At 53.2% G+C, this 11015-nt stretch overlaps 1 protein-coding gene across 2 annotated transcripts in view; it reads left to right on the forward strand.

Moving 5' to 3' along the window:
* Nucleotides 1–1669: 1669 nt before the first annotated feature.
* The window catches only part of ADAMTS14 (ADAM metallopeptidase with thrombospondin type 1 motif, 14), an 85727-nt gene continuing 76381 nt past the window's right edge, over nucleotides 1670–11015 (forward strand). For both annotated transcript variants that reach the window (XM_011927504.1, XM_011927513.1), the window contains exon 1: nucleotides 1670–2103. In XM_011927504.1, coding sequence (XP_011782894.1) covers nucleotides 1699–2103 — 405 coding nt within the window. In that variant the 5' untranslated portion in view covers nucleotides 1670–1698. The remainder of the gene's footprint in view (nucleotides 2104–11015) is intronic.

Consider the following 11015-nt stretch of genomic DNA (forward strand, 5'->3'; position numbering starts at 1 on the left):
GGGGGCCCGTGGGGTCCGGGGTGCTCGCGGTCAGGGTGGCCCAAGGTTGCTCCAGTTACCCGGTCAGGGTTCCCGCGGGTGGGAGGCAGTGTGCACACTCTGGGCTGATTTGCTATCTTTCTTCCCCTGTGCCACAGCACAGTCCAGGGATTTCTCTCCATTTCTAGCGCTAGAAGTAGACAGAGACCCCAGGAGAGAATTTGGGAGCATCGAGTCTCTTCTTAGGAGCAGCATGTCTGTCTCTTTGTCTCTCTGTGTTTCTTCTTTCCCCCCTTTCCCAATTTGTTTCTCTGTCCTGTGTGTCTTTCTCGTTCAGTGTCTTCTCTGTCTCCAACTTGTGTGAGCATGGGTGCAAGGTGTGTGTGTGTGTGAGAGACAGAGACTGTTACACACCCAGAATAAGGCTAACAGGTGATTGCCTCCTACTGCAGAGCATGCAGTGCAGTCATGCTCCTGCACAGAAACACACATCCTTCCACTGCCCCCACCCTAGCATTGTCAAACGCTGCGGACACAGGCCTCGTGCATACAGACCAGACACACTCCACTCCTGCCCTGCAGCATGGGGTACCCTCCTGGTGGCTCTGAACATGGGGAGGAGTCTCGGGTCATTTCCAGGCAGGGTGCCTCCTTTTCTGTGAGCCTTGTTCATGTGCCAGAGTGGGTCCCCTCTTGCAGCAGTCTTGGGGGTCCTCTGCTATAATGGGGATGAAACTAGAACTGTGGGCATGGGGGATTTTCAGGAAACACCACTTTCTATGTTTTATCAGTGACGTGAACTGGGGAGACGAGAGGTAGAGCTGTGTGGAAATGAAAATTCCTCCCAAACTCGCATTCATGAATCACCAGGCCTGGAAGCCAGGGAGCTGTCATTCCTGCCCAGCCTGGCTGGGCTCAAGGAGAGCTGTGTGAGGATGGGCCTGCTGGCATGTGGCCTGGAGCATGGGGCCATGACCTCACAGTTAATTCAGCCCAAGTGGGCAGGTCATCCCCTGTATATCCTTTTATTTTTGAAGATCTATATTTATCCAGTTTGGGGCTCGGCCATACAGAAATCTCAGCGGCCCCTGTCCTGCTTTAAAAAGTTTTCTTTCTAACCTTGGAAAAATAGAGAGCTGGGCATTCCCTCCCTCCCCCCTGCAGCCCCACCTTCTCTTTGACACGCGCCCACGGTCCCCTGGGTTTCTAGGTGTGTTTGTTTTGCCAGCTGCGTTCTTGGAAGCTTGGGGAGGAGGGCCCTACCCCAGCCTGGGGTGGTGACTTCAGCACGCTGTGGAGTTTGGGCAGATCTGCCCTTCCCTTTATTTGCCCTGTTGGCTTTTGGGGAATTTTAGTCCTTTTCTGGGCAGAGCCCAAGGTTGGAAGTCTTGTCGCTAGTGACCAGGCTCTGTCTGGTATCATTTGCTTTCTTCTGCTAAGTTTAAAAAGGGCCTGGGGGCTACAGGGAGTGATACTTCCACAAAGTACCTGAACACCCTTCATCCAAGTGTAGGAATCGTGGAGCTCAGGAAGCAATGGATGGAAAATGGGTGAACTCGGGCTAAAGGGGCCATCTAAGGGTGACACTCAGGGTTCCTATCCCTCCCTGCCCTAGTGGGATTTCCGACTTCTCCTTACCTCTGCACTGACTGCATTGAAGTGACTCTTTGTTTACCTCCGACAGAGCTGCACCTCTCTGGAAAGCTCAGTGACTACGGTATGACAGTGCCCTGCAGCACAGACTTTCGGGGACGCTTCCTCTCCCACGTGGTGTCTGGCCCAGCAGCAGCCTCTGCAGACAGCATGGTAGCGGACACACCACCCACACTACCACGACACTCCGGTCACCTCCGGGTGGCTCGCAGCCCTCTGCACCCAGGAGGGACCCTGTGGCATGGCAGGGCGGGGCGCCACTCCCTCTACTTCAATGTCACTGTTTTCGGGAAGGAACTGCACTTGCGCCTGTGGCCCAATCGGAGGTTGGTAGTGCCAGGAGCCTCAGTGGAGTGGCAGGAGGATTTTCGGGAGCTGTTCCGGCAGCCCTTACGGCAGGAGTGTGTGTACACTGGAGGTGTCACTGGAGTGCCTGGGGCAGCTGTTGCCATCAGCAACTGTGACGGATTGGTAAGGGATGAGACTTTCATTAAGTTGCATCCTCCCCCTCCCGTGCCCTGCTCACGTGGTTTTGAGATTGCTATGGGCATGTTTTGCAGTCTGGGCCAAGGCAGGGGTGGTGCTGCCTTCCTGAGGGAGTGCTGCCTGCCCCCGTGGGCCACTAGGTTCACGCTCTGCCAGGTGTGAAGTGGCCGAGTTGGGATGGTGCCTTTATGATGCCCACCCCATGGCTTTTTCACCCGTCACCCTCCATGGACCCCCCCCCTGGATCACAAGCTGTCTGGCTGGTATCTCTGAGTGTAGAGAAACACCGGGGTGAGGAAGCCAGGCTCTGGAGTCTGACTGCTGGGGTTGGAACTGTGGCTGAGCCGCTGCCTAGCTGTGAGGATTTGGATGAGTTAACCTCTCTGTGGTTCTTTCCCTTATTTATTCTGCACATATTTACTGTTCTAGGTGCTGGGGGTACGGTGGTTGAGGCAGACGTGGCTTCTGCTCTCCTGGAGCTGACCCGTGGGTGTTAAGGATGTGGCCCGCCTAACTGGGTAGTGCACTGAGGGCTGCCCCTGCCTGGCTCATGGTGCGGGCACAGTTAGTGGCTGCTGTTATGTCCTATAACATTGTGATGTCATGTCCTTCCTCTTCTCCTCCCTGTCGCTCCTCCCAGAGCCAGCCTGCTTTTTCCTGGCTGCTCTGCGTGGCCCTTCTCCTAGGACCCTCACTGCTTCCACACTGCTTCCCAGAGTCTGGGGGCGCCTCTGCTAGTTGGCTTCACATTGCAAACCAGAAAGCCATGGGGTGGGCTGTCTTTCTTGCCCCCACTTGGGGCTGCCTCTCGTTCCCCTCGCTACTCCTCCTCAGTGTGCAGGCCCTTGTGAGCTGGCACAGCAGCCTCAGGGTCCTGTTCGGCGGCTCTTCCCTGCCCCAGAGACACCAGATGTGAGCTGATGGGTCCCAGGAAGAGGCCTGCTTGCTCCTCTGCCCTCCAGCTTTGAGACCGAGAACATTTGAGATGGGGAGGGCTTGTGGGTTCCTTCCTCACTGACAGGGCGGGGAGCATTTGTCACCATCGTCCCATGGGTAGGAGAAGTCTTACCTGCTGATTTCGTGGCTGCCTCTGTCTAAACCAGTGCTTTCCACGTTTTATCATGATGCACCCCTAAATGTTTTAGACATTTCCCCCCTAATCATCAATCCACCTTAGGATGAGGTGGGTATTTTTTTGTTGTTGCTTGTTTGTTTTGTTTTTTTAGAGGTAGGTTTTCACTATGTTGACCAGGCTGGAGTGCAGTGGCTATTCACAGGCACAAACACAAGGTACTGCAGACTTGAACTCCTGGCCTCCAGCCATCCTCCTGCCTCCGCATCCCAGGAGCTGGGGCTATAGGTGTATGTCACTGTGCCTAGCTTTCCTCATGCAATTTTAATACCACAGATACACTGAAGATCTGTTTATACACTGTATATCTATCTTGGCTTTATATGTTTTTGCCTTCCCCAGAATCAATTTTCACCCCATTGAAGGTGATAGGGCCCTGATGGAGAGGGCTTATCTACATAGTAGTTGGTTTTCATAGTTGAGCATGTGGTAGAATCACCTGAGCACCTTGTCAGGGGTGCAGAATCTGCCTCTCGGGGGAGGGACCAGGATCTGATCGACACCAAACTCTGCAGGTGAACTGATGCAAAAGTTCCTGAGAACGGACTTTGAGAAAGCAGATTGTCAGGGCAGCTGGGGGAGCCTACGGCCTTGTCAGGTGTCCGGGCTAAGCCTCCGCTGCCAGCCCACTTTGGCTCTGTGGCTCTGTGCCACAGGGGCCCTTGGTCACTCCGCTGGCTAGAGCTATGCCATGGCCACAAGTTTTGGTTGAGAATCCCAAGTGATGTCAGGAATCATCCAGGGATACAGTATCCATGCAGATAGAGAGACAGAAAGTGCTGGTGCAAGCCAGCAGCTGAACTGAATTAGATGGTGAATTCCTTCTAAAGTCATCACACAGGTAGGCTGTAAGTTCCTCAGTGACAGGGCTAGGGCTCCTGCTTCTCTGACTGCCCTCCTGAAGTGAGGCACAGAGGAGATGCTTAATATATGCTGAGAACCTAAACTAAGGATGACAGTCACCGACAATAAGTGACTCCCCACCCCCTTTGCATCCTGAAAACCTCCCTTGTCATTGAACCAGCTCAGCAGCCTGTTGACAAGTAGTGACTGACCGCTAGGTGCCACAGGGATCAGGGCCATGAAGGGTCCTGAGCTAGCACTCCTGAAGCACGAGCACATGGCTCCATGGTGTAGCGTATATGGTGACAAGTCGTCATGCTCTGGTTTTGGGGGCTGGCAGATGGTGGAGGTGGGGCTGTTCAGTGGGCCTGGGGCTGGACATTCCTCAGAGGGTGTTGCTGATTTTTGGTGGCCTCTGAGTAAATGTTCTCCTTAGCTGTGTGACCTTGGGCAAGTCACCCCCATTTCTGAGCTTTACTCTTCTCATTTGTCCAAAGAGGGGCTATGCTTGATGTTCCCTGGAAGATGGGATCGATTCTGTGTGGCATTTGCTGAAGCGGGATCGGGTCTCAGAGGCTGTCCAGGTACAGGCTTCTGGAGGCTTGCTCTGTAGCTGGTACAGAACTGAGGCTCCCGGAAGTGACTTTCCTGGGTCCCCTGCCCCTTGGTGAGGGGCAGAAATGGACTTTACTGGGCTGAGCTTCAGGCTGGACCCACAACATGTACCCTGGCTGTTTCCAGAGGCCAGTCCTCAAGTCCAGTATCCGGACACCTTCCCCTCCAGGCCCTGGGGGTGGTACTCCCTGACTGCCTTCCACTGGGGCTACCAGCACAGAGGTCACCCCAGGCTGGGATTCCTTGACTTTCCGCCCACTCCAGGAAACTGCTCTGTGTCCCATGACAGCAAGGGGCTGTGTCCCAGTGACCCAGCTGAGCTCACCTTTGGACTCAAAGGCCATGGTGTAGCATTTCTGATGATAAGATTGAACTCTGCATCTTACATGGTCTCTGGATTTTAATCCCATATTCTCTAACATCTCAAATGCCAAAGTCATTCATTTCAAAAAATATGTACTGAGTGCTGACCATGGACAAGGTCCGCAGGGAGATCATGAAAAAAGAAAGTGACACAGATAATGACAGCAACAGTAACCAGTCCTTCCTGTGGCCCAGACACAGCATGCATATGTGAATGTGCTTTTATTAACTCCATCCATTTGTAGATGAGGAAACTGAGTCATAGGCGGAGATACAAAGATAAAACAGATAGCTTCCATTAGCACAGGACTTTATGGTTTACAAAACTTTTTGCGTCCTTCAATCTTGTGAAGTGTGTCTGCAGATATTGTTATTACTCCTGCTTTGCAAAGAGTCAGGTCCCTGTCCTCGAGGAACTTGGGTGCCATGCAGGGGGAAACCTACCAGTAGTTTCAACATTCACCTGGTTTTCTAGAACACAGTGGGGATGGGTGCTCAGTAAATGAGAGTGATTTCTTTAGTGTCAGAGAAGGTGACATTTGAACTGGGCCTTGAAGGATGAGTAGAAGTTTGCTGGGGCCAGAGGGTGGGGAGGGCCCCCTGGGTAGGGGGAAGAGCTTGAGCAGGCTAGTGATGGTTGGACAGAGGAAGGAGCACCATGTCAGGTGGGGCTGGGGAGTGGATCCTAGAAGACACACTGGGCAGGCTGGCTTGGTCTCACCTTGAAGGAAGGGTAGGATGGAAGAGCGGGTGTGGGGCAGGGATGCGGCAGCTTGCTCTCTTGAAGAGGCTGGGCTGGGAGTTGAGAGATGTGGCTATGTGTTTCTGAGCAAGCTGGCCCGTTCTCTGGGCCTCAGTTGCCACCTTGGTACATTAAGGAAGCTGGAATGTGTAAGCTCAGACCCGTTCCAGCTCTGGCATTGGTGCTTTGTGGTGTGGGGCTGACCTTGCTGGAGTTTGGAACCAGGCCCCAGACCCCTGTAAACCTGTAGTTGACGGCTCCCTCCTGCATTGCGGTTAATTCATGCCTAACAGTGGGGTATGGGATACTTCATCTTACTTCCCACCCACTGTTCTGGAGGGCCTTCTGTGTGTCCTAGCTGTGGGAGGGGAAAGAGAAAGATTCAGGAATGAAAAAGCAGGGCCCTTGCCCTGGAGGAGTTCGTAGGCTAATGGGGACCCAGATATAAAAGCAAACTTGAGAATCCAGTGAGAGGCAGCAGGAGAAGGACCCGTTTAGTTTGGTTAGGGCACCTAGGAAGGCTCCCCGGAGGAGGTAGCAATTGCTCAAGACTGTTCAGACATTGTAAACATGAAAGATAATGCCAGGCTCCTGACCGGCAGAAAGAATGATCCAGCCAGTCCTTAGGATATTCAGGGGCAGGAAATAAGGGATGTGGGGGCGGGGCCTGGTCCTGCCTGCAAAGTGGTTCTTCTGGCGTTGGGAGCAGCTAGCTTGGGATGTTGTTAGACTTGAGAGTCCCAGACTGGGAATGTGTCCAGGTATCAGCAGTGACCTGATGGGCCACTCTTCAGAGCCACTAACACTTTGCACCTGGGAGGAACATGGGCTGGGGACCAGTTCTTTGTGGATCCTGGAGAAGTTGTGGCGTGCAAGGATGGGGTCGGCAGAGTGGGGTCCCTGCTTCTAAGTGGAGCTGCATGCACACTCTGCCCATCTAGAATCCAGGCCACCAGCCTCTTGAAGGGTTGCCTCTCCTACGGCCATCTCTGCCTCCCTAGGTCCTGGGGCCTGATGCCCTGTGACGGGGTGCTGGGGGCTTGGCTGCACCGTGTTTCCCCCATTGCCTTCAGTGCCTCTGTGAGTCAGGGCCTGGCGCGGAAGCAGCCACACGTGTAAGATTTGTCACCATCTGGTTCTGTTTTCCACTCTCTGCAGATCTTGCATTTTTGATGGGTTATACGGAGTAGACCCTGGCAGATGGCTTTGGGAGGGATGGGGGAGGCTGCATCCCAGCCCAGCTGCTCACCACTGAACACGTCACAGAAGCTCTTTGAGCACCTCCCTTTTGTCTTTAAAATGGGACTACAATGTAAGGTAGGGTGGGGCTGGGGGAGTTGAGAACTTCAGGGTAAGGGGCCTCTTTACCGGAGGCTGAAAATATCCTAAAATTATGACAGTGGTTACACAATTCTGTGAATATACTAAAAACAATTACAATATGCACTTTTAATGGGTGAATTATATGTTATGTTATATCTCAATAAACCTATTACTGGCTGGGTGCAGTGGCTTATGCCTGTAATCCCAGCACTTTGGGAGGCTGAGGCGGGTGGATCACCTGAGGTCGGGAGTTCGAGACCAGCCTGGCCAACATGGAGAAACCCCGCCTCTACTAAAAATACAAAGTTAGCCAGGCATGGTGGGGATGTCTGCAACCCCAGCTACTCAGGAGGCTGAGGTGGGAGAATTGCTTGAGGCGGAGGTTGCAGTGAGCCAAGATTGCGCCATTGCACTCCAGCCTGGGCAACAAGAGCGAAACTCTGTCTCAAAAAATAAATAAAGAAATAAATAAGCCTGTTACTAAAAGCACCTGGCCTATGGAAGGGCCCCATGAAAGGTGGTGTTTGTAATTCCAAGGAAATAGTCTAGGCTGGGGGAAACAGCAGGATGTGCTCACTCCAGCACAGACCAGCTGTGAGACCTTGAGCAAGCGTCTTCATCTCGCTGTGCTTACATTCCTCATCTGTAGGAAGGGCAGAGGAACAACTATCTATGGGGTTGTTCAGAGGATTAAATGAGATAACGCAAAGTGCAGGACGTGGTTTATGGCAGGGCCTTAAAAAATGGATAAAAGTCTGCAACCTCTGCCTCCTGGGTTCAAGTGATTCTCCTGTCTCAGCCTCTTGAGCATTTGGGACTACGGGCGTGCACCACCGTGCCCAGCTAATTTTTGTATTTTTAGTACAGTCAGAGTTTCACCATGTTGGCCCCACTGGTCTCAAAATCCTGACCTCAGCCTCGGCTGATCCACCTGCCTCGGCCTCCCAAAGTGCTGGGATTACGGGCATGAGCCACCACACCTGGCCAATTATGATTACTTTGTAACAGTAACTATTAATAATGATAAATATTACAAATACCGTCAGAGTCCCTTTACTGCAATGATATATAGATCACTGGTGTTATCCCCTTGGCCAGGTCCTGGGGATGCAGGGATGAAACTCAGCCCTCTGCCCCCGTACTCCAGGAGCCCACGGTTTAAAGGGAAGGCTGAACTGCGCAGTAGACAGTAAAAAGCAACACAGACCATACTAAGCTTCGGTGATTTGTGGGAATACAGGGAAGCATAGTGCATACCAGGGAGGTGAGTACTGAGAAGGAGGGGTGCTCAGGGAAGGCTTCCAGGGTAGGGGACATTTGGGCTGGGTTTTAAAGGATCAGTAGGAGTTTTCAAAGCCACGGAGTGAGAATTGTAGTCATTCTGTAGGGAAGGAAATCCTGTGTCTCTGCAGGATTCAGGAAACGGCAGGTCATTTCAGACCTCCATGGGAGATGGGGAGTGGTGAAAACGTAATTGGAAAATGTCAACCTCACCACGGAGCTTGGCCTTTTCCCTGCCATCATGGGGAGCCATGAAGGTTTGTAAACAGGAGTCACATTAGCGTTTGAGAAAGCCACTCATCCTTCCAGCTCGATGCTGGTGCACAGCAGACTTGTCTGTGGCTTTTTGGTCTCCTGTGCCAAACAGCTGTCCCTGCGCGGGGGCTGCTCTTGACTGGCTGGATGAGTGAGTAGGCGTCCTGGGGGCGCCTTGGGAAAACAGGGGTCGGCTCCGCCTCCCACCTTGTTTTGGAGGTGTGGAGTGTGGCGGCTTGGAGTCCCACTGTGACTGACCCCCTCCCAGACACCCAGCAGGCTTGTCCCCTTACATCTTGACCTGCAGGCCTCCTGCCCTCACACATGTGTGCCTAAAGACCCTGGGAGGGGCAGGGGGTACCAGAGCATTGTGTCTGACCCCACGTTGGTGCAGGCCTTGCTGCCTTGCTAGCCTTATGCCTCTCTAGCCTTATGGGCTCCAGCTTACAGACTACTGTCCCCACCCCTGCCCTGCCCAGGCTGGCCTGCTCTCGCCTCACTTTTCAGTCCCCTGCCTTTGCTGTGCTGTTCACACCTTCCCTGTCCCCTCACTTGATGTATCTCCCATTTCAACTACCAGTTCCTGGAAATCAGAGACTGTGTTAAATGTGTGCATTTCCTGGAGCATTGAGCATAAGGCTGGGCCCCTGGCTTGGAGGGGCAGGAGGTGGAAATTTCAGAAGCACCAGGAGTAAGTAGGTAACAGAAGAAAGAGAAGAGGATCGGGTAGTCATAGTGGTGGTGGGATTATGGCAAACAGGAGAGGAGCTGCCCACTCCTGTGCCACTCTGATATTATAAGAGCTTTGAATATTTTAGGAGAAATGGGAAATATGGATTTTTAGGTTTACTTTACTTTTTTTTTTTTTTTTTTTGAGACGGAGTCTCGCTCTGTCACCCAGGCTGGAGTGCTGTGGCCGGATCTCAGCTCACTGCAAGCTCCGCCTCCCAGGTTCACGCCATTCTCCTGCCTCAGCCTCCCGGGTAGCTGGGATTACTGGCGCCGCCACGTCGCCCGGCTAGTTTTTTGTATTTTTTAGTAGAGACGGGGTTTCACCGTGTTAGCCAGGATGGTCTCGATCTCCTGACCTCGTGATCCGCCCATCTCGGCCTCCCAAAGTGCTGGGATTACAGGCTTGAGCCACCGTGCCCGGCCTACTTTACTTTTTAATAAGTGTTCTAATTCTTCAGCCATTGTATGAACCAAACCCAGCAAGGCGGTTAGCTGGAGGACTTGGGTTGCTTGTGAGCTCAGCAGCACGTGCTGGGGTGAGTATGACCCTGGAACCAGACCGCCTGGACTGAAATCTCAGCTCTGCCTGTTACATGCCGTGACCCTGGGCAGTTAGCTCACCTCTGTGTGGTTCGGTTTTCTCATCTGTAAAGTGGGGATCATAATAGTAATCACTTCATAGAGTTGTCATGTGTGTAAAGGGCACAGTGCAGTCCCCAGTACACTCAGCTGTTGCTATTACATGCTGTGGATTACTGGTTGGTTGAGTCTACCAGGTCTGAGGGGATGGCGGCAGGAAAGAAGAAGTCAAGAGGACCCCATTTACCATCCTGCCGAACACGGTGAAACCCCGTCTCTGCTAAAAATACAAAAACATTAGCCGAGCGAGGTGGCGGGCGCCTGTAGTCCCAGCTCTTGGGAGGCTGAGGCAGGAGAATGGTGTGAACCCAGGAGGTAGAGCTTGCAATGAGCCAGGATCAGGCCACTGCACTCCAGCCTGGGCGACAGAACGAGACTCCGTCTCCAAAAAAATAAAAGAGCATCCCAATTTCTGGCTTCCACTCCCAGAGGTGTCTCTGAGTTTTCAGTGGGGCACACACTGAAGTGGGGGGCTGGTCCTGGCCTCAGGCCTGTTAGTTTTTTCAGGGTGCACCTTGCTTCTCCCTCAGTTTGCTGCTGGCCCTGAACATTTCCACTTGTAGTTTCCAGAGGCACAGGGCAGAGTGTGGTCACCTGTGTGTCCTCGTGACCTAGCACCGGGTCTGCTGGACAACTGTCTGGGTGAGGAGGCATAAACTCCTGTTTTTGTGTTTTTAACCCCAGTTAGATGAGGGGACAGCATCTGTCATCCTCTCCGTGGCTGTCTGGCCATCTGCTCCTAGGCCAGAGGTGGTGACCGCTGAGGCACGCACATTGCCATTTGCCCTCCTGTGCCCTGGCAGGCCCTGCAGGCCCGCTGTGGCACGCTGTCCCCGGTCCTCAGACCCCCCTGCACATGCTCACGCAGTCACTCTCCGTGGGCCTCAGATTCCCCTGCACATGCTCACGCAGTCACTCTCCGTGGGCCTCAGATTCCCCTGCACATGCTCACGCAGTCACTCTCCGTGGGCC

This window comes from Colobus angolensis, unplaced genomic scaffold (genome assembly GCF_000951035.1).
Source record: "Colobus angolensis palliatus isolate OR3802 unplaced genomic scaffold, Cang.pa_1.0 Scaffold12, whole genome shotgun sequence".
Classification (NCBI taxonomy): Eukaryota; Metazoa; Chordata; class Mammalia; order Primates; family Cercopithecidae; genus Colobus; species Colobus angolensis.